This window comes from Sceloporus occidentalis, unplaced genomic scaffold (assembly GCF_023333645.1).
Source record: "Sceloporus occidentalis isolate IW3139 unplaced genomic scaffold, rSceOcc1.0.p SCAF_2, whole genome shotgun sequence".
NCBI lineage: Eukaryota > Metazoa > Chordata > Lepidosauria > Squamata > Phrynosomatidae > Sceloporus > Sceloporus occidentalis.
In genome coordinates this window covers 220,818,278-220,839,200 of record NW_028316982.1, presented here as the reverse complement: position 1 = coordinate 220,839,200, position 20,923 = coordinate 220,818,278, and the positions used below count along the sequence as shown (strand labels likewise).

Genomic DNA, 20,923 nt, shown 5'->3' with positions numbered 1-20,923 from the left:
CACAAGTATCTTGTGCACTTAAAAAAGGGAATATCATCATTCTATGAAAGTTTCTCTGCAGGGGCAGTTGATGCTAAAAATCTTTATTTGCAAAGAATTGTACAAACATTATTTAACATTTTGTTACAATTAATCTGTGCCTAGCTTCCATTTTCTAGGAGAAATCATGGGATCAGTTCTGCTACAATTTCTCCTGCTCCTGTATCTGTGGGTCAAATTTCTGTTTACATGCAGTAGGATAAAACTGAAGAGCAGTGAGAACCTACTCTTCTGGATTAACGTGCTTCAACACTTTCCATTGTTTTCAGACTTAAACTTCCAGTAAACTTAAGTTGGCTTTTTCTTAAAGTTCCCCTTCCAGTGCTGTGCAGTGTTTACAGAATTGTTCAGTTTAAACCACTTCAGAAATCGTCCCCCTGCTACACAAAACAGAAGTCTTAACAGCACCTTCTAAGGGAATAGATACCTCATAAGGCAGCAGAAACTAATGCTATCATTCTCCTTTAGATAAAGAGGTGGTTGTAGCATATAGGTTGATTGTGGCACTCAGTGTGAAAATGCTACATATAACCCCACACAGTGTAAAGCAAAGCTTGAGTCAGTATGTTTAACTTGACAATGTTGTCGCAGGTAGCAACCATTTGGAATTCCCTATGAATATTCATATCTTGCAAAATACTTGTTAATAGTATCTGCTGCTCTAATCTGGCCTTATCACTGACAAATGTTCACAGCTATTTCTTTAACATGGTTGCATCTGGTTATATATTTCCAGGCTCACAGAACTATTATAAAGTCATCCTTAGCGTACCAGAATCAATAATTAAAGCTATTTTCTTAATGCTATTACAGCAGTGTAGACTGACCCTCTGCCCCAGTAAGGTGGCTTCTAGAAGGTTCAGGGTAAGAGACTTAGTCTTCTGTAAGCTAAACAGGAGCATGGCTACAAAGCAACTCTGGAACCAAAATAGTTAAATGTGGAAGAGTGCTTAGTGCCTATGTTTATACCAAAATATGCTGGAAATGTAATTTCCTGTATCAATGTGATAAATACTAGAAAAGGGATTCCACAAATCAAGGCCTGTAAAAGATTTAAAACTGCTGAAGGTCATGCGTGTCAGGGGAAAGTAGAAAAGAAAAACCAAGGCAAGTGGCAGGTGTAGGATACATTACATATAGTGCTCTTTGTGCAAAGAGAATTGTGGGGTGCAGTAACTACTACGTTCTGGCTAACCACTGTCAATTCTTGTGGCCAGAAATGTAATATGTGGCATGTATTTTCATTCTGCTACTTGTTTCCAAAACGGGGCAGTACTGAGGTAAGCTAATTAGTTAATATGCCATTACTCCAACTGTCAAGTTAAACCACAAGTGACTAATGCTTTGCTTTTGGTGTTTTGAAAGAGGAAGTTATAACAACTTATTTAAGTATTCTGCTTAACTAGTCATCTGTTTCTGGGAGCAAAGCATTTTATATTTCTCTGGCTTCACAGCGTAGTTCGAAACAGCATTCAGAAAGTCCTCTAGCGGACAGAGACCAGCTCTGCATCCTTGTGGAACCAGTTCCTGCAAGAAAAACCAAAATACCCAATATCATCACATGCTAGGTATTACTAAATCACCCTGATCCAGATATTAATGAACTATATCTTAATTCTGGGCCATGCTCATGGGATTTGAGTTCACCAATATTTGGAGAGGCAAAGGCTTGCCAGCAGTGTCTCCAAAGGAAATGAAGTTGCTTTGAAAGACCAGTGGCAAGGAAAGATAACCTGAAGCAGGTAGCTAAACATCCCATGTGTCATCCTCAGTAACTGCTTGATGTTGTATTGCCTAGTGTTCAGATGAAGCAGCCATCAATGTCTGCCCAATGTCACGCCAATCCATACCTCACCATTATAGGTCAGACGTATAAACCAATCCTTGGACTGCTGGTACAGCTCCAGAGTTACATCTGCAGCATATGGAGGCCACTTAGAATTAAAGACACCCAGAGATAGCAGCAATGGAAAGATGGTGACATCATGGACAGCATACAGAATGAGTTTCCTAAGGGAACACCAAAGACTATAATTCAGTTGTAAGTTAGCTGCTGACAAACATCAACTGTGTAAGTGATTTCTCTCAGCTACATTTTCTATTTACATAGAATTATTACTTCTGATAATATCTTACAGACAGGTTTCAACAAATCAAAATTGCTTCAAATGGAATTGAGTGTCTTCTCTGGATTTTGCATAAAAATGCCTCATTGTCATTGGTTATCTGAAACCTGTATAATCTGCATTCAAAAATATTCTGAGCTAAAGCTATCCTGTTTACAAGTGGGCTTTATCCAGCAAAGAATCCAATTTAGAAATCTCTTAAGGACATGACAGCATATGTTATCATGTTGAGAGGAGTTTTGCTTTCTGTTGGAATAAAGGAAATGTTCCTTCACACCACATCATAAAACTACAGAATTAAGTTCTAGCAAGGGACACCAATTTGGACACTTTTAAATGGGAATTAGATCAATTCATGGCTAGTAAGGCTATTCTCAATATCTGAGCCAGTATCCCCCTGAATTCAAGTAGCTGAGAAATACAAATGCTCCTATTTTCCTTGTGAACTTCAGTGTGAAACAAAATAGTGGAACTATATAGGCCATTGGTTTACCCAAGATGGCTATCATATTTGAATATAAAATATTAAGAATTATCATGGTTTTCTAGTAACTACTCAGCATTTATTATTTTTAAAGTGGTTTAACATGCTACCCCAAATGATTTTACTCTCAGGCTCGGCCTGGCCGGTTTCTCCTTTCTGTGATTTTTAGTATGGAATTTGTGCCAGTTTGTTGTGCTCAGTAGGATGAACTATGCTTACAGCATTCTTGGAATCTGCACAAGAGGCTGCAAGAGAAGAAGAAATAGAGAGCAACAGCCTTTGTACCTGGCCTTGATCTCTGGAGAAGGGGGATCTATTGCATCCTTAATATTCTCCTCTATTGCGTTGAGAAGAAGACCAACAGACATTTGAAGAGTCTCCCTGTAGGGGAGAAAAAGAATCGGATATTCTTTCATTAAAAGCATTAATTTAATAAACTGCAATATTCTTCCCACTTGCTTCTCATCAGGCCTGAGGCTGCTCACCTTAAATTTTGTTTTGTGATATAAAGGAGCAGGTCCACAGCCCTCTGTTCAACCATTTGCAGAAAACTTTTCAAAACAGGGCAGCTTGGTAGATCATGTGCCTGAAACAATATAGTGTGAGTAAAAAACTCTGTAAAGAAGGTATTGAAAACAGACAAGAGCCCAAAAAGCAGGCTTTAATCAAGTGGTGTTAGAGGAGGAAGACCTAGATATTTTGGCCTAGAACCTCCTTGACAGCTAAGACAATTTTTAGAGCTCATGAGAATTGCAGCCTAAAATGTCTGGATTCCCCACCTCTGTGTTAAGGGAATTGTTTGTGTTGTTAAACACAGATTGAGACAGAACAGCAGTAGAGGATGTGTGAAGAATCTGCTTAGAAATGGCAAGAAGACAATTTGATGTGGTTTCCTAAAAGAAAGAAAAAATATCAGCATGGGGGTATAACCTATACAGGTCCAGTATACTGTGAATTGCAACAGTGGTTGGTAAATTATGCTGGAGGAAATCTTTGGTTCTCTGAAGGTCCTCAAAGAGAATGTCAATAATGGCAGAGAAACTTCATTGAAAGACAGCTTACCCACCACTGATGATACTCCACTGCAAACCACAGCCCAAAAAAGTGGTTGGTGTATTTTAGGCTGAATTTGCAGGCTGATGGAGCCACCTTTGGGTCTGGTCAACACCCTACTTCCCTCTGTGTGGAGAAATACATCCAGTAGCTTGGGGGGACATGAAAGCAGAGAAACTTATAAACTGCAGAACTTGGCTTGTTGCATATTAACTGTTGCATAGAACTGTTTCTGTGGAATTTGGTCATATATTGCACAGGTAACAACTATACAGAAGAGCCATGTGGACTGAGGGAATAATGTTTTTAATACCACAAGGGTAAATGGCAATGGGAAAGATATTACATATGAGATCTACTGAAGAATGGAAAGATGAATGTAAACAAATGTGATAATATAAACTGAAAAATTAGTTATTGTTGCATGTGAAGATTAAAACATTAGACTAAAGCCTTGCAAAAGAATATGAGGCATTTGAAGACAGGTCATTCCCTCATTTACCAGATTTTCCCTTGATCTCATCCTGCCATTATGCTGTTGCCTGATGCTACTGCTTTTGGGGCAGCTTCTCTCACAGGCTTTTGCATACTCCTTAGGTAAGTAAAGAAAGCAAACTCTTTTTATGAAGGCACAGCATACCTGTTCTGCAAAGATGTTGTCAAAGAGGAGAAAAAAATCCACAGCTTTTTCATTGCCAATGCCCATTTTCTCTTTAATGGTGTTCAGATCCTCAGAGATGCCTGGCTGAGAGTGTGCTCTGGCTAACCCCTCTCTGTCAAGGAAAACCAAATGCTTCAAGTTACTGTTTGAAAGTTGTCCTGGGAAAAACAATTTTTATTAGATATGTGAGCTTATGTGCTTGGACCTTGCAGTGATGGAAAGCAGTCTAGGGCCCTGACTGCCTATTAGTTATCATGCCACATTCAGGATGTTGTTATTAACAAAGCAATAAATATCTTGCAAGGAAGATACAAACAACATGCCTTCCCCATATGTGCCAGGTCAGCCACAGAGATCTTCAATAAGGAAGACCTTGACTGCTCCACAACCAAAAGAATCCCATCTAGCATAGAAACCAAAGCAGGCCTTCTCAATGACAGAAGTAACTCCCTTTCTTGGGATGTTATAAGAAACTTGTTTCTCTTCAATCACTTGCTGAAAGTTTACCTGTTTACACAAGCAAGTCATCATTTTTACTGCTTTTTGTTGCGATTGATATAAATAAGTAAATAGTATTTAACACAGTGTTTTATAATATTTTATGTTTATTTCCAATGTACAGGTGTGACATGGGTTTAGGAGTGAAAGATTCCAACTTGGACACGATAAAATTCAGAAAAAGGTGCAACATTCCCCCCCCCCCCCCACACACACACACACAAGGGTCTCAACTTAGAAAAGAATGGCCCCATACAGACTGCCTGCTGCTTCAGGACACTTTGAAGGTATGCTGTTTAAATGTTGCATGCGTCCTAAGAGTCCGGAAGCTGTGCCAAAGCTGTGCTCCAGTTCTTAGGACTAGATTGTGGCTTTGGTGTGGCTTCTGGATTCTTAGGACGCATGCAGCATTTAAACAGCATACCTTCAAAGTGTCCCGAAGCAGCTTTATTTTGGCCTGTCTGTATGGGGCCAATCTTTCAGTAAAAAAGTCATTAATCTGTTGTTACAACAGTCCACTGCTATTTGGCAGAATCTCTAATTTAGCTCAAAGCTAAAAAAAAAATCCTGTAAATTTAATTCTTACAGAAGTTTAGGAGTATTATTTTGGAAGACTTGTATGGGCTCTGCCTCATGAACTCTTCATTCAAGGTGATAACTTTCCTTTTCTGAACTGTCTGGGCACTGGTGTAATGGTTCACCAAATTATTTGCCTTTCCCATTTTTATCCCAAATATTTTTGCTGAGCAAACAAGTATCAATTTACTAAAATACAACTGGATTAGGTATTCCTAGCAGATGCAGTATGTTTTGAAAGCTTGTATGAATTCAGTCCTAACATGCTACTGCACTTTTCATCTGTATAATGGCATCTTACCGGTTCATATGTTTCAATCGCTGGCAGTTCACTGGATTGGGATAAAGGATTTCTGACTCTGCTTCATCTGTAACTATGGTAATAGGTCCTGGTTGACAGACAAAAACATCTAATAAACTCAGAATTACTGTTCTAAACCTTCAGATGTTAGAATTAGTTCTAACACACCTTGCACTTCATACCAATTTTAAATAATTTATAATGTTAGAGCCACATACTGGATTTTAGGTGTTAGGACAACCTCCTACCTATCTCCACCATCATTTCTGCAAAACTCATTAGGGAAACTTCCTTCGCACTTGAAAGCATACAAGTCTCTACTCCAATTACATTTCTGCTCCCAGCCAACATTAAATCATGCCTACAAACTAATAAGGCAAAGGCCCACTGTGTTAAATGCCAAGTAAAGTATACCACTTATTAACACATGCCTTCGAATACTTGCTGGTGATATATTTGGCTCTTACATATAATGACTTATATGATTCTCTTATAAATTAGTTTGCACCACAGCATGCTATTATTCTAATCAAAACAGTTAGCAACAACAACCATCATTATAAATACTTGGGTTTATGGAATGGTTGTTAAGCCTGGAGGAGTCTGCCTTTTCCAGTAGTTTCCTAATAATTAAGTTTTATAAACTGAGGCAAAGTAGCACCAGCTTCTGTAGGGAACTGTGGTTCTGTGCAAACTCCTTGATAGCAGTTTATGCACATACAAGCATCTTAATCTCAACAGCATACATTTATACCAGTTTCACTTGATGTTTAATTGTTCCTGGTTTCTTGAAAATCCCACCTCTGGATTTTGTGGTAGTAAATGTTTAAAGGCAAAGGTGGGCAATCTGCATCATTGCTTAGTGCAGACGGCACACCTCATGTGACATCCCTCACTCCTTTCTCTTAAACTGACCCTTTGTGTCCACTAAAAAACAAGGGATTTCACCACGTTTTGAACTCTGCAGACCTGTTTTAATTGCAAACCTCCCCTGAACAAATCTTTGCAAGAAAACCCACTCATTAGGGTTTCCATAAGTAGGGAATGACTTGAATACAAGCAACAAGAACAAGACCTGTTTTAAGTTCAGGGGGAGCTTGTTTTCCAAAAATGGGAATGACTCCCTCCCCAGCCTAAAACAAATTAGGGCAAAAATGTGGTGAAATTACTCTAGAGTACCCAGAACCTTTTTAAGTTAAACTATTTAGGAGTGTGTGAAGAGGCCTCTACAGCAGCACACAGACCCTAGGCCAACTCAAGAGGCACATAAAACCCCTGGACCTCTGGAAGTTACCCATCTCTCAGTTGTACGGATACTACCTTCCTACTCACTTTCTGACCAACACAATGGTAGATCCATTCTGAACTGTCTCCTCATGACTGATAGCTAAATTATATCCCTTCCTTTTCCTTTGCTGTCCTCTTTCACTTTGTGAATACTGCATTTACTTCCCCTTTGAGTCTTTTGAAACATCAGCTAGGTGCCTATGAAAGTTTAGTGGTGTAGAGGAGAGACAAAATTTCAGGATGTCGAAAAGGTTGATGTTATTCTTGCAATAAGGCTAGTAGTAAGCAAACAGTAAGCATTTAACACAGTTGCAAGAATAACAAAATAATTATCCCTTTCATTGGGTGTTACCAGTCCTCTGCTTTGTTTGAGAGTTGAGTGAAGTAACATACAGTGTGGGTTGGGCAAGTTAACAGTTGGGACAGTTTGTTCAGTCTGAGTGAAAAGGTGGATGGCTACCTGCTTCCATTGCCCATACTTCATGAAGCCATAGCAAATTACCTGGCCTCATACAGAGCTGAAAAGCATGCAGCACCTCAGATGTTTTTATACTGCAACTCACATAAGTCGTAGCTGATGAGTGACTGGAATTGCAGTCCAATAACTGGAAAATCTCATTCTTTTTGCCTGATTTGGGCCAATGCTGGGAGAGAACATTCAACAGACAAGGCAGAGGATCAGTCCCTTTTGAAGTCCATTGTTTTGTCTGTACATCAGCCTTCTTTAACCAAATGTTTTGGACTTTAATTCCCATTATCTCTCACCACTGGTTATGTTTAGCAAGGGCTATGGGAGATATAGTTGAAAATATCAAGAGGAACAAGTTGCAGAAAGCTGCTGTAAATTGTCATCTCCATCTGCCATGCTATTAACACCTGGACCAAATGGAGGTGCCATGTGTTGAGCACACCTATCCAGAAATTTCCAAGAATTCCTCTGTGTACATGCAGAAGCCAAGTGAGTAATCACTAGAGGGACATTTGCTTCTTCAGTCTTTGGTAAGGTAGAAGGCAGTAGGAAAAGAAGTAGACTTTTTCTCATTGCCCATCTTTGAAACTAGGAGTTTTATATATGTGTCAAAGAAAGACAATCTCCAGTAGAGAGGACGGGAGCCCATTCATGATTAACAGGCAAAATCTAAATACATGCCTGTTTATGGCTACAGCTTCTTCTCATGAGGACCAAGCACTTCACAGAAAGTCATGATTTCCATGTAAAATAGCTTTTTCTACACATTGGTGTTGCCCAGGGGTGGATGACATCAAAGTGGTCCTATTCAGTCCCCTCCCCACTTGTTTTTGCCATCCACGTCTACGGGCAATTTGGCAGCAGCTGCATGATCAATGTTTCTTCTAAAACAATGTGTGCAGGAAGTATACTTGTTTTAAAGCAGATTAAGGCTACTTAAAACTACTGCTGCTGCTGAGAGAGCATGTGGTCCCTGTTGGCTTGGGGTATGACACTGGCTTCCAGACCCACCAAATGTACCTACCCTGATACACCTTAGGGAATGCATTAGGATATGCAACAGACAGAACTAACTAAATTAAGACTGTTGTATTATGGTCATATCATGTGAAGACATGACTCATTAGAACAGAAAAGAGACTAATTTAATTTTGTGAGGCCAAGTTCGTTCATCACAAACACAAAATAAATAGAAAAATCAAACTCCCTAGAAGCAAGATGACTGAATGAGACTGTTGTGTTTTGGCCATATCATGAGAATAGATCACTCACTAGAAATGAGAATAAAGCTCGGTAAGGTAGAAGGCAGTAGGAAAAGAAATAGACTGCATTCCAAATGGACAGATTCAAGTCAAGGAAGCTACAGCCCTGAGTCTGAAAGACCTGAGCGGGGCTGTTGATGAAAGGTGATTTGGAGATCTCTCATTCATGGGGTTACTACTGAAGGCAACTTGATGACAGTTAACAACAAGGGTTGAATAGGAGGAGGACTACTTTAACAGCTCTGTAGACAATGTGGGACTGTAATTTACACAGCTCTAGCCAGCATAGGCTATGATGAGGAATGCTGGGAGCTGCAGTTCAACAACATTTCAAGGTTTGTACCCATGATCTCAAAAAGAATAGTGGCACAAAGATGTGAGACAATGTGAGCCTGAATCAAGAAAGGAGCAGTGAAATGCTCTCTTTTATTGCTAACCTTCTTTCTGCTGTTGGAACAGCCCAGCCAGTAAACATCGTGTGGACTCCAAATTCCGAACAATATTAGTGGATCGAACACTGAAAGACAGAAGGTAGCCAATGAAATGCAGCAGTTAAATGGCCATCTGCTCATTGTACAACCTTACATTCTTGTCGCTTCCTTAGCTGTGGTCTCCTATATCAGCCAGAGGTTGGACTAACCATTGGGGCTCACTCCAGCTCTACAAGTCTATAAACGTAATGTATGCGGTAGACCAACTACTCTGGATCTTCTCTGTATTTACTCATCTGTATTCTCAAGTTCTCTCCCAAAGTCTTCTTCTGGTTCACTACAATAAAGAGGACCTTTTCAGTGGAGGAACCTCATTTGTGAAATGCTATTCTCAGAGAAGCTGGTCTGGACTATAGCCTCTTCAGTACCAGACAAGGCCTTTTCACTTACCCTGGGCATTTTAAGAACCACTATTTTCAATAATTCTAGATCGTTTTATTCAGCTGCTGGTTTTATTTGGTTACTTTGGCGCGTTACAGAGTGCCGAAAAGGGGCGCTCTGCCTGCGCCGTCATTAGCTGCACCAAGAAGCCCCAGCGGCCAAACCGCAAGGCTTCCCGGTGCAGCTAAAAAGAAGCGCCAAAATGGCGCTTCTCTATGCATCACGGCTATGATGCCACGAGGCACCAAGGGCACACTCGCGGAGTCCTATCTGCTGTGCAACGTGCGGACGCAGCATGTCCGCTACGTAAAGATGGCGGCCCCCGTGTGGAACGGGCGCTGCCATTTTGTACAGACTCGGTCCGTACTAGGGTTGGAGTATCCGGAAGTGATGCCCCTTTCTAACCCTAGTACGGACTGAGTCCGTACTATTATGCCCGTCTGTAACGGGCCATATACAACAGTGCTTTTAACTCTTTCCTTGTTTTATTATCCACTGCATCCACTAATTGCTTTATTGTTTACATTTTGTATTTCTAAATATTTTACAGCACCTAGGGAACTCAAATTTTTGGCTGGCCATGGAGGAGAATAATGAAAATAGGACCTGGCAGAAAGTCCATTGATGATAATGTGCTTGGCAGCAAGAGCTAACAGCAGAAAAAAAGCTCAAAGCTGTTAGAAAGGAAACTGGTACCATTAAGAAACTCACAAGACCTCAGATGGTATGAATACTGGTGAGAGGAAGCTGATCTCCTTGATGTAACGTCTCCTTAGCCGTTCCCCCAGTGCAAACATCTGCTGCATGCCTACTTTTGTGAGCTGCCCTGCAAACACACCACCCTGGGAAAAGAGGGAGAATACGATTTTTTAAGATTCTTGAAAGGAGAAAGACAAGGACCACATTTTGGAAGACAAATACATTTGTCTCACCTTCATTGTAATTTTTCGGTAGTTTTCTTCGTAAGGAGAATAAGGTTTTGGGCCACCAGTAAGATCAGTTACTGTGTAGTCAAACTCTGTTTCAGCAGGAGTCTCCAGGAGGGCAGGGCTCCATTCTGCCTATTCCGACAACAGGGATAGGGGGAAATCTTCATTAGAGACTAGAAAGGTTTCTAACAACTACGAAAAAAGCAGCAGCATATTAACCTTCTACTTGTTAATGGACTACAGTTCGTAACAGTCTCATGCAACACATCTAATGAGTTACAGCTCAATAATATATGGAGAGTGAAAACAACAGCATCACTTGGATCCTATGGAGAATTCCTTTTATTACAGTGGGCTTAAAGAAACATTGACACTGAAGTTGAGCGATGGTAAGATACTAAGCAAAAAGACTGTGCCAAGTTTCAGCTTATAAACCAGGACTCCATCTTGAAATATGCAAACATGTAACAGCAAGAGGTTTGCGTGGCTACCAGAAACAGCAAGTCATGGCTAGCTAAAAAGAAATAAGCTGAAACTCTCAGAAGCTTCAAAGTCACAAATATACTCCTTAGTTCTCGCATCCCCTTTGCCTCTACTGAAAATACTGGAAAATAAACACTGGCCCGTTACAGACCGCCCAAAAGGGGCGGTCTCAGGCCACTGCCGGTTGCAGCGTGGAGGAGCTGCAGCAGCCAAACCGTGCAACTCCTCCGCGCTGCAAAAAAGGAGCGCGAAAATCGCGCTCCTTCCGGCAACCCGGAAGAGACGTCGCAAATGCCAAAGCGCGCACTCGCGACGTCTCTTCCGGGTTGGGACGTGTGGACGCAGAGCGTCCGCTACGTCAAGATGGCGGTGCCCATCTGTATAGGGCGCCGCTATCTTGACGTATCGGTTACGCGCGAGGGGCAAGGCGCGTCCGGAAGCGCCGCCTCTCGCACGTAATCGCGGCGCAGGGATGGCGCCTCTTAGGCCCATCTGTAATGCGCCACTGTTAACATGGAAAGGTGAATTTTCCACTTCTCTGAAATGTTCGGAATCTCCATGTTGATACTTGAACACGTATTTGCCATTAATGGCCCAAGGCTACTTCCTTGGACTTCCAGGTGCAGAGAGCAAGTTATATAATCACACTTCCTGTGCTCAGAAACATAAAGATAGTTCTCACTCCCTTTAGAAACACACATGCATTTCCTTCCATTTAATCTGTTAAAGTCCATGACATTGGCCTTCTCCCACTCTGCAGTCATCACAAATGACTCCTCCATCCACTTGTCATTTAGAACCCAAGATAAAAACATCCTGCATGAAGATATGGATCTAGTGAATAAAACCATCTGGTTCAACCCTGATGACAAACTGAAAGGAAATCATATGGGCCTAACTCTATTTGGCTGTCCAAACTAGAGTTGATCTATTGAATCAAAGGGGATTTGGGTAAGTCGACACTTATTATTCAGCACTTAATACAATGGATTTGTGCTAGTTAGGACTAGCTCTTGGATTTAGGCCATGAACAATTTCCACATCTGCCAATGCAGTCTCAAACTCTCTCCTACCCTGACCAAACATTGTACTATCGAATGTGTGTATGCATCCACAGAGAGAGAGAAAGAATCAGTCTATAGCCCTGCTATTAGTTGTCTGTGATGCATAGTAATTGGTTATGTCTTGTAACTGGATATAAAGTTGTATGGCACTATTACAGATGATTTTTTTCCCCACATGGTTTCCTTGAAATTAAAAGTAGAGTGGGTAATGTACCACACAACTAGGAATGAGGAAAATGCTCCTGGGAAAAGGCACAACCTATGATGGTCCAAAGCTTGGAAGTTATTTGTTGGACTTCAGTTCCATAATCCTGGGAACTGTAGTTCAAAAAAAATAGCCTTCCTAAACTTTTTGCTGGTTTGTCGCTGCACAGAGTGGTGAGGCTCAATGTAGGATGCAAGATCCTGCCAATGCGCGCTGTAGTCATTGAGTTGCAACAATAGCACTGATCACCCAGGGTGCAACAGTTTACATTCTCTTAACTAAACATCCACTACATATGTCCGCTTCTGCATTCCCAAACATTTGCAGGTGGCCACCCGGGAGGAGAAATAATAGACTTGCTGTAGGAAGGTGTGGCATTAGCACACTTTGAATTGTGTAACGTTAGGTTACCCATACATGAACAAAGCAGCCCTCTGGCTCCTTTACATTTCAGTCCACGCAATCCAGTTTTGACTAGGCCTGTACCAACACTGGAGGGCAAGTAAACACAAAATGCAACCCTGTATGTGTCTACTCAGAAATAGGTCCCAACCATTTCAGTGGGCTTATTTCCAGGTAAGTCCGTTTAGGAATGCAACTTCAGTTATCTTTCCTCTTCAAATATCTTCAGTTTTCTTCTACTATCCCACATGGTTTTCAGCTCATCTGGAAAACTATAGCCCTAATACAAAGCTGTATTAACCTGTTAGCACAGGGAATTCAAAAAACCTGTTCCTCTCATCCCCCCCCCCTTAACTTGAATCTGTGGATTAAAAAATCCGTGGACATGGAGGGCTGACTCTAGAAATGTCACTTCATGCTTCTTAGTGATGCTCAAAATGTTGGACATTTTGGAATTTCTCCTGGACGGAAGGCTGAACTGTCTTGGGAAAGGAGGACTTGTGGTCACCCTGATAGGGATGCCAATTCCCGCTTCTCAGCCAGGCTCAACAGGGAGGAAGTTGCAACACTCTTCCTGGACAGAAGGCTGAAATGACCTGGAAAAGGAGGGCTCCTGGTGAACCTGAAAGGGATGCAAGTTCCAGCTTCTCAACCAAGCTCAGCATGGAGGACTTTCTTGCCACTCCTCCTGGACAGAAGTCTGAAACGGAGGACCCCTCAGAGAAGAGTCAGTCCCTGCCTCTTAGCCAGGCTCCAAATGGACAGAAGGCTGAAATGTCTTGGAAAGGGAGGGTGAAGCTGAGAAGAGATGCCACTTCCTGCTTCTCAGCCAGGCTCAACATGGAGGACCTTTGCCTTTGCCTCTCTCTCCTCCTAGGACTTGATCACATAGAAGGCATATCCTGGAAAAGGAGGACCCTTGGGTCCTCTTCCTAAACATGTCAGTCCCTACTTCTTAGCCAGGCTCAACATGGAGGACTCTTTTGCCACCTGGGCAGAAGGCTGGAATGGAGGAGAAGCCGGCCTGGCCTGGCTGCTGCTGCTGCTGCTGCTGCTGCTCACCTGCTGTGCCCCAGGGATGGGTCTGAGCGGGGTCCGGGCTCCGTGGCGAAAGAGGACCTGGACCAGCCTGAGCTGGGGCGCCTCCTGGCCAGCCCTGGGGGGCCCCTGGGCCAGCAGCGCCTTCGCCTTCCCCTTCTGGTGCTGGGGGTGATGCATGCAGTAGGCCAGGGCGCCCAGCAGCCCCACCCGCGCCCACAGCCCCATCCTTCCTCCTGGGCCAAAGCCTTCAAGGCGGGAGGGGCCTGGCTTTATTGGCCTCGCCCTGGGAACCTCCCTCCTCCTCCTCCCCCAGTGCAGTGCCTCCCTTCCTCTGGGGGAGAAAAGCCCGCCAAGGCCAGGGATGAAGGATGGCCCAGGTGGGAATCCCCTCCCAGGTAAGGGCTAAGCGGGATGCTGGGAAAGGAGGTTCCCTTCTCAGTCGCCTTCCAGGCAAGGGCTCCCACAAAGACTACAACTCCCAGGGAGCACCGGGGCAGCCAGGGAGGGGGAATCCCTCCTTTCTCTCAGTGACGTAGATGGCATGATGGGGGGGGGGAGGCTGCAGAGAAGAGGCATTATTATGCAAAGAGAGCTCAGTTATGCAAAGCTCTGGGGCCACAACAAGCAGCCTTTCCCCAGAATGGCACAGCATTGAGCCTTGCCAGTTTAAGGGGAGCCAAACCGGATGATATTTCTGCAGTGTGGACGCAGCCTGACTGAAAGAGAGGAGTTGGCAGCATGAGCTTTCCTCTAGACTTCAGTCGCCTTTTTCGAGTGCCTCTGGGAAAGTCGACTGAAGAAGTCTACCAATTTCCATGAGCTCCAAACCCTCCTCTAGGAATCTAAAATCCAGACTTCTTCAGTCAGGATCCAAAGGGAGGACATTCTAGTATTCCTCCTGGACAGCAAGGCGGGGATGGAGGACGGATCCGGGAAAAGGAGGACGTGCCTGGGCACCCTGATCCACAAAGGAGGACCAGGCACCGCAAAAGGGAGAACATGACCCCAGAAACACTCAAAACACTACTAGGGATTGAAAACTTTTAGGGTCCAAATGGAAGACATTTTGGCAGAAAGTTGGACAGAAGGTTGAAGTGGGGGACATGTCGTCCTGGGAAAGGAAGATGGGTCTGGTCACTCTGAACCACAAAGGAGGACTGGGCACCACAAAAGGGAGGACATTCCAGGAAACATGGAGGACATGGCCAAAGACAAGCTAAAAACACTTGCAGAAATCTAAAATCCATGCTTCTTAGTCAGGCTTCAATGGGAGGACATTCTGGAACTCCTCCTAGACTGAAGGTGCAACAAGATCTCCTTGTGAACTGGTTTTGCACACTAAGATGGCTATGGAGTTTCTCACAAGGGAGGCTAAGTGCCTAAATCCCATGCAGAAACGGGATTTAAATCCCGGGAAAATCCCGCAAAAGAGGGATCATTTTCAGACTCATCAGGCGCATTGCGCATTAATGCGAAAATAACCCTCACAGAAAGTGGACAAAATTGACCGCTTTTTACTTTCAGGATTTTGTCCACTTTGTGTGTGGGTTAATGCCGGATGAGTGCTCAATGTTCCCAACGTTGTATCAAAACGATCCCGCTTTTGCATGATTTGTCCACTTTCTGTGCACATTAATGCAAGACGTTGTGTGAAAACCATCCTGCTTTTGTGGGATTTTCCTGTTTTAAATCCTGTTTCTGCATAGGATATGCCCCGTGCGATATATCTTTGCATCCTCTACCATTGAGGAGAGGCATTGTCTCCCTTTTCTGCAGACTTGTGGACCTACCTGCAGAGTGAGAAGGCACCCTTGAGGTCATGTACACCAACCTCCTTGCTAATGCCAGAAATAGGGTGAAGCCAAAGCAGTTAGAATGGAATAAGAAACACTATAATCGCTTGGTGTGAACTCAAGCACCCCAGATTGAGAAGCACTCTTCAGTGTGATATAAAAAGTTTTTGGCTTCCTTCATCCCTGTCATTTCCACTCCACAAATGCCACCTCCATTTTGGACCAGAGGTCCAAATAACTGTAAAGGAGGACAAGGCACTGCAGACTGTATTGACATTCAAGAAAAATGTAGGCCATGACCAAAGAAAAGCTAAAAACGCTCATAGAAATATACATTCATGCTTCTTAGTCATCCTCAAAATGGAGGACATTTTGGAATTTTTCCTGTATAGAAAGTTGAAATGGAGGATTGAAAATCCCCCCTCTCTTCCCAGGAACAGAGGCTGGAAGAAACAAGTTGTGTTATTGTGGGGCTTTCACATTGTTTTTTGAATGATGAGAGCCCAAAGGCAAACCTGTCACGAGTTTTAAATTTTGGGTTTAAAGAGTAAACCCAACTTTTAAAATTGAGATTTACTTCCAAATAAATGAACGTAGAACTACAGCCAAAAATCCACCAAACAGTGATACCTTTAGTGACCAACCAAAATGCACAGTATTTATTGGCTGGCCAATAAAGGTATCACTGTTTGCTGGATTATTGATTGGATTTGCTAAACGGCCAACACAGCTACCCTTGGATGTTACAGGTTAGTCAACAGAATTTTTAAGCAGATTTCCAAAGGAACACCCCCCCCCCCCATTTTAGAGTATGCTCCTTTGTTGTATAAAGGTTCTGCTCCTTAGTTGTCTAAAAGTTCAGAGTTCAAAAGTCTAGAGTTCAGAGTCCAAAAGTAGTTTGCAGTTAGTTAAACCAGCAAGGGGAAGGGGAGAGGAGGGAGCGGAATCTTGCCCTTCCCAGTAAGCTCCTGCAAAAGCAAACTGTTGCAGCCTCTCCTACCTTGTCTGTTCTTCCTCATTAATATTTTTTATCATCTTGACCATATTCTGATGTTGCTTGGCCACACATGCCTTACAGTTTTCAACTCTGAAATATTGTAGGATGTGAGAGTTCTCATACCTTTAATGGTTATGTAGAAGCGGAAGTTTTATGATGTGTTGCTTGTTACCCAACTAAGTAACAAGCAACACCTAGAATCCCCTATTCTAATCAACCATTAAAAGCATAGGAACCTACTCCAGTTTTCATTCTGGCAATCTTACTGCTGGCAGATGCTTTCCTGTAGCCATTGTCATCACTGGTCAGCTTCTGTACGTGTGTGTGTGTGTGTGACATTTTACCCTTTGCCTCAAGCAACAAAGTAGTTTGAGCCAGTCCTGTCTTAGAATGCTGTTCTTGTCCCTCTGCAGAAAGCACTGACCAGAGGTTCCTGTGGTGTTTTTGTATTATGTGTTTCACCTCTTTATCCCAGCAATGAGGATCACAGATGCTTCCAGATGCTGTTGGACTGCAAGTCTCAGCACTGACAATGGTGAGAAATGCTGGGAATTGCAGTCAAACAGTATCTCGAGGGCCACATGATTCCCATCCTTATACTGTATAAGAATTTCAAAAAATGCATATGCATAGAATCATCAAGTTGGAAGGGGCCTCATGAACCATCAAGTACAACTTGCTGCCCAAAGTAGGATTTCCACTAACTAAAGCATTCCCAGCAGGTACCTTTTGAGTCTCCTTTTGAAAATGTCCAGAGAAGGCAACCTCACTCAGTAACTCTCTTGGCAGTTCTTTCTTTTCCCATCTGCAAATATCAAGATATTGATGAGGATATTGGCGCTGGCAAGGGATTTTCTCCTCTTCCTTCAGTCCCATTTTCCATATGAGATGGGCCCTTTATTACTATTTAATATGGATCCAAAGTGTGGGTTTTACAAAGTGTACATACTGTTTTTATCCAGTAGAGAGCAATAGTAGGATTTGGAAAGGGATAGTACTACTCATTGATGTCCCTTGTGCTGGAGGGGAATAAATCAAGCAGAGAAAAAAAGTTTATCCAGCTTTATATGTGGGAGAAAGCATATGGGAGAAAGCTAAGGCTTAGTCCAAAAGTGCCACGTGAAGAAATGCTTCGGTGTTTGCATTGAATACCCCAGTGTGCACATACTCAAAAGCAAGGACACAGCAGGGAAAAGAATGGGTAAGAAAATCAGTCTATGGCCTGGAACAGATGAGCCAAATGCACTGTGCTGGCACCGATTTTAGGGTTAGGGACCATGCACCAACTGCATGGTCCCTAACTCTAGTACGTGCTGCCAGCATAGTAATGGTGGTGTCCTGTCCATTTGGGCACCGCCATTTTGACGTAAGTGACACACAGTGATGTATGCAATACTCATCATGTCTGCCCGGTGGCATAAAAAGAACTAGTTTTTTCTGGGTTCTTTTTACTCCTTTTGGGGTGGTCTGTCCTTTATTTGTATGAAAAACTATGGTAATCATAAAGCAGATTTAACATTCATTGTCTCTGTTTCCTTCAAAATCTGCCATGGGAAATAAGGGTCTTCCTGAGAAGGAAGAGAGAGAGAGAGTGAGCAATCAGACCAGGCTGGACAGGTAGGAGATACCGATAATTTTACATATTTTAGCTGTAGCTCTGGGGAGGGGACAAAATGAGATAATTGCCCCCACTGAATAGGAATTATGTACTTCCATGAAATTTTCCTTCAGTTCCCAAATTTCTAGCACTGCAGTAACTTAAAACTTCAATTGACCCAAATACAATTTAGGCATCCACAAAAAACAAGCAGGCCTGAAAGCCATGGGATCATTGTATGTTGACTTGTAACTTAAAATTTGCAGGCAGGCAAAGTTACCAAGAGAGCCATGGTGGTATAATGATTTGAATGTTGGAACAGGACATTGAGAGGCTAGAGTTCAAATCTCCACTCAGCCATGGAAAAACAGTAGGTGACCTTGAACAGTTCACACTGTCTCAGCCTCAAGAGAAGGCAATGGCAAAAACTCTCAGAACAAATCTTTCCATGAAACTCCTGTGATAGCATTGCCTCAGGGTCTTCATAAATCAGAAATGACTTGAAGGCACACAACAACTTTACCAAGGGAATGTAAATACAGCAAATACTAGAGTTTGTGGTGTGAACAATTTTCAAAGTCTCTTCAGTGATAGAAATATGGGAACTGAAGGAAACTTTCATTGCAGGGACAGAGATTTTACTGGGGGCCAATGCCTAGCATTATATCCTTGGTGTAGTTATCCTATAAATAATCTGTAGTTTATATAGGGTATTTCTACAGCTAGCTGAGATGGGGAAAAGTGCTGTGTGTGTGACAGTCCCATGGCACTTTAAGGACTCATTTATTGGGATTCCACCCTACCCTGAGCCTATCCACCTGATCTGTTCTATCCGTTAGTCATTCTAGTCATTCGGAGCCTTGTTGCTGAAAAGAAAGCCATCAAACAGAAAGTAAATTGTTTTGGGGAGGTGAGAAGAGTCGAGCGGACACTCTCCATTTGGACTGGATGACACTGCCTGGGAAAAACTGAAAGATGAGAAGCCACTACATTTTTGAGCACCTTACCTAAAAATGCAATGTTAAGAGTTTTGCTGTAAATTTCCAGTACAGTATGATGTATTGAATCATTCAAAAGAAGAAAAGAAGGAGAAAAAAGCTTGCAGAAACTATTCCAAATTTGCCAGGACTAGACTTTTCAGCTAGGAGGCAACTCTGTTGTCCACTGGTTCTCTTGGCATCAATGCAAACAAAATCCTGGAATACTTAGTTTTGGAAATGCCTTGAAGAAATAAAGAAGCCATGTTCAAGGAAATTAACTTAATCACAACCTGAAGCATCTTGACTCAGAAGTAATTGTCACTAAGCTTGGCATTGCTTCCTCCCAGGTGGTAAGTGTGCACACAGAACGGTAGCTTTAATGCAACAATTACTAAGTAAATGTTATTGCATAAACACTGCTGTTTGTGATGTGACAGAAACAGAAATGTTAACAAATTTGCCAAACTCTCTAGCAAAGACTCCAGGTAGGTATCTGCCTCCATTTTCACTTTTACCCCTCCCAGACCTATATTAGGCCTCCAAAAGTTTGCTGCTGTGGCTGCTGAGGCCCCGATCCGGTGGGGAAAGGGGGCAGGAACAGGCTGCCTCAAAAGGGTGGTCTGTAAACCGCCCCAGTTTCTCACTTTTCCTCTCTCTTTCCCCCTTTGTTGTATGGCCTCATTCCCACTACCTTTTAAACCAGATCACAAATTGCTTTGACCTGGTTCAAATGACTCTGGTTCCCACTTAAATTGAATTGCTGAAGCGATTCCGAGAGGGGGGCCATGCACTAGACCCATTTAGCCCATGTCTTTTTGACTCTGATGTTTTCTGTGCCTTTTTCGATAAATCAATTCTGCACAAGTGTAAGCTAGATGCGGGTCGGAATTGATTTCAATTTGCCCTTCGGCCGACTGGAGCAAGTCCATTTTGAATTGATTCATGCATGAATGTGAACCACAAGTAGATTATTTTAGAAGGAAAAATGTGATTGGGGCAAACGTAGTGGGAACCATGCTCCGCTGTCAAATCGATCCATTGATTTGGATTGCACACCGATTTATCCCTGACTGATTTCAAAAATTAGACAGCCCCTCTGCCTATAGCTACCCGATCATCCGCCTGTCTTTTTAATCCTTTTAATCTAATTTTAATTGCTATTTTAACTTGAATGCTTTTAGAATGTGTATTTTGAATGTCATTTATGTTGGGAACTGGTTGGGGACTGTAGATTTTTATGATTTCTGTATTATGCAATTGTAATTTTGTTATTTTTTGGAACCCGTCTCAATCCAAATGGGAGAGGTGGGCTAGTTGTTTATTATTATTATTATTATTATTATTATTATTATTATTATTATTATCTGTAAGTGGTAATGAAGCCCTTGGCTGATTTCAGTTGCTCCAAACGGCACTCACATTGCAAAAGTAGCTTGCCCTCAATTAATTTAGTGGAGAGGAGAGGAGGCATCTTTCCCTTCTCTGCAGACTCAGGCAAAAGCAAACTACTGCTGCTTCTCCTTTCTCTGTGTGAATAATGTGTGGCATTTTGATCACAGTCTGATGTTGCTTGGCCACATATGTCCCAGTAATCGTATATGAAACAGTTGAGGATATTTTATATTAGGTATATTGAAGCAGCTTATTCTGAACATTTTGAAAAAACAGCATACTACTACTAGTACTACTTTTAATTTTATATTTTTACTGGCAGGAATGGGGAAGGGGCATTTGTGGGAGTTTCTGGCCTTGGGTACTATGCACTTTGTCTTATGATCTGGTTTAAAAGGTGTTGGGCAGGGCA

At 42.5% G+C, this 20,923-nt stretch overlaps 1 protein-coding gene across 2 annotated transcripts; it reads right to left on the bottom strand.

Annotated features, from left to right (window-relative positions):
• Positions 1 to 67: 67 nt before the first annotated feature.
• ACP6 (acid phosphatase 6, lysophosphatidic) lies at positions 68 to 14,191 on the bottom strand. 2 transcript variants are annotated; one of them, XM_089512223.1, is made up of 10 exons: positions 13,774 to 14,191; positions 10,561 to 10,689; positions 10,340 to 10,470; positions 9,194 to 9,273; positions 5,739 to 5,826; positions 4,343 to 4,475; positions 3,135 to 3,235; positions 2,935 to 3,030; positions 1,890 to 2,049; positions 68 to 1,566 (listed from the first exon to the last, which is right to left on the bottom strand). In XM_089512223.1, the coding sequence occupies exons 1-10, from the start codon at positions 13,975 to 13,977 to the stop codon at positions 1,438 to 1,440; spliced, it is 1,251 nt and encodes a 416-aa protein (XP_089368349.1). In that variant the 5' UTR covers positions 13,978 to 14,191; the 3' UTR covers positions 68 to 1,437. The 2 variants fall into 2 exon arrangements, with proteins under 2 accessions (XP_089368349.1, XP_089368350.1); XM_089512224.1 differs by having other exon boundaries at positions 1,895 to 2,049.
• Between the last annotated feature and the right edge of the window lie 6,732 nt (positions 14,192 to 20,923).

Excerpts from the sequence above, each read along its gene's own strand:
- ACP6 (XM_089512223.1), bottom strand. The coding sequence starts at position 13,977 with ATGGGGCTGTGGGCGCGGGTGGGGCTGCTGGGCGCCCTGGCCTACTGC. Across the intron at positions 4,476-5,738 it reads CGATTGAAACATATGAACCG|AGAGGGGTTAGCCAGAGCAC; the intron begins GTAAGATGCCAT and ends TTTCCTTGACAG. Across the intron at positions 1,567-1,889 it reads GTCTGACCTATAATGGTGAG|GAACTGGTTCCACAAGGATG; the intron begins GTATGGATTGGC and ends TTTTTCTTGCAG.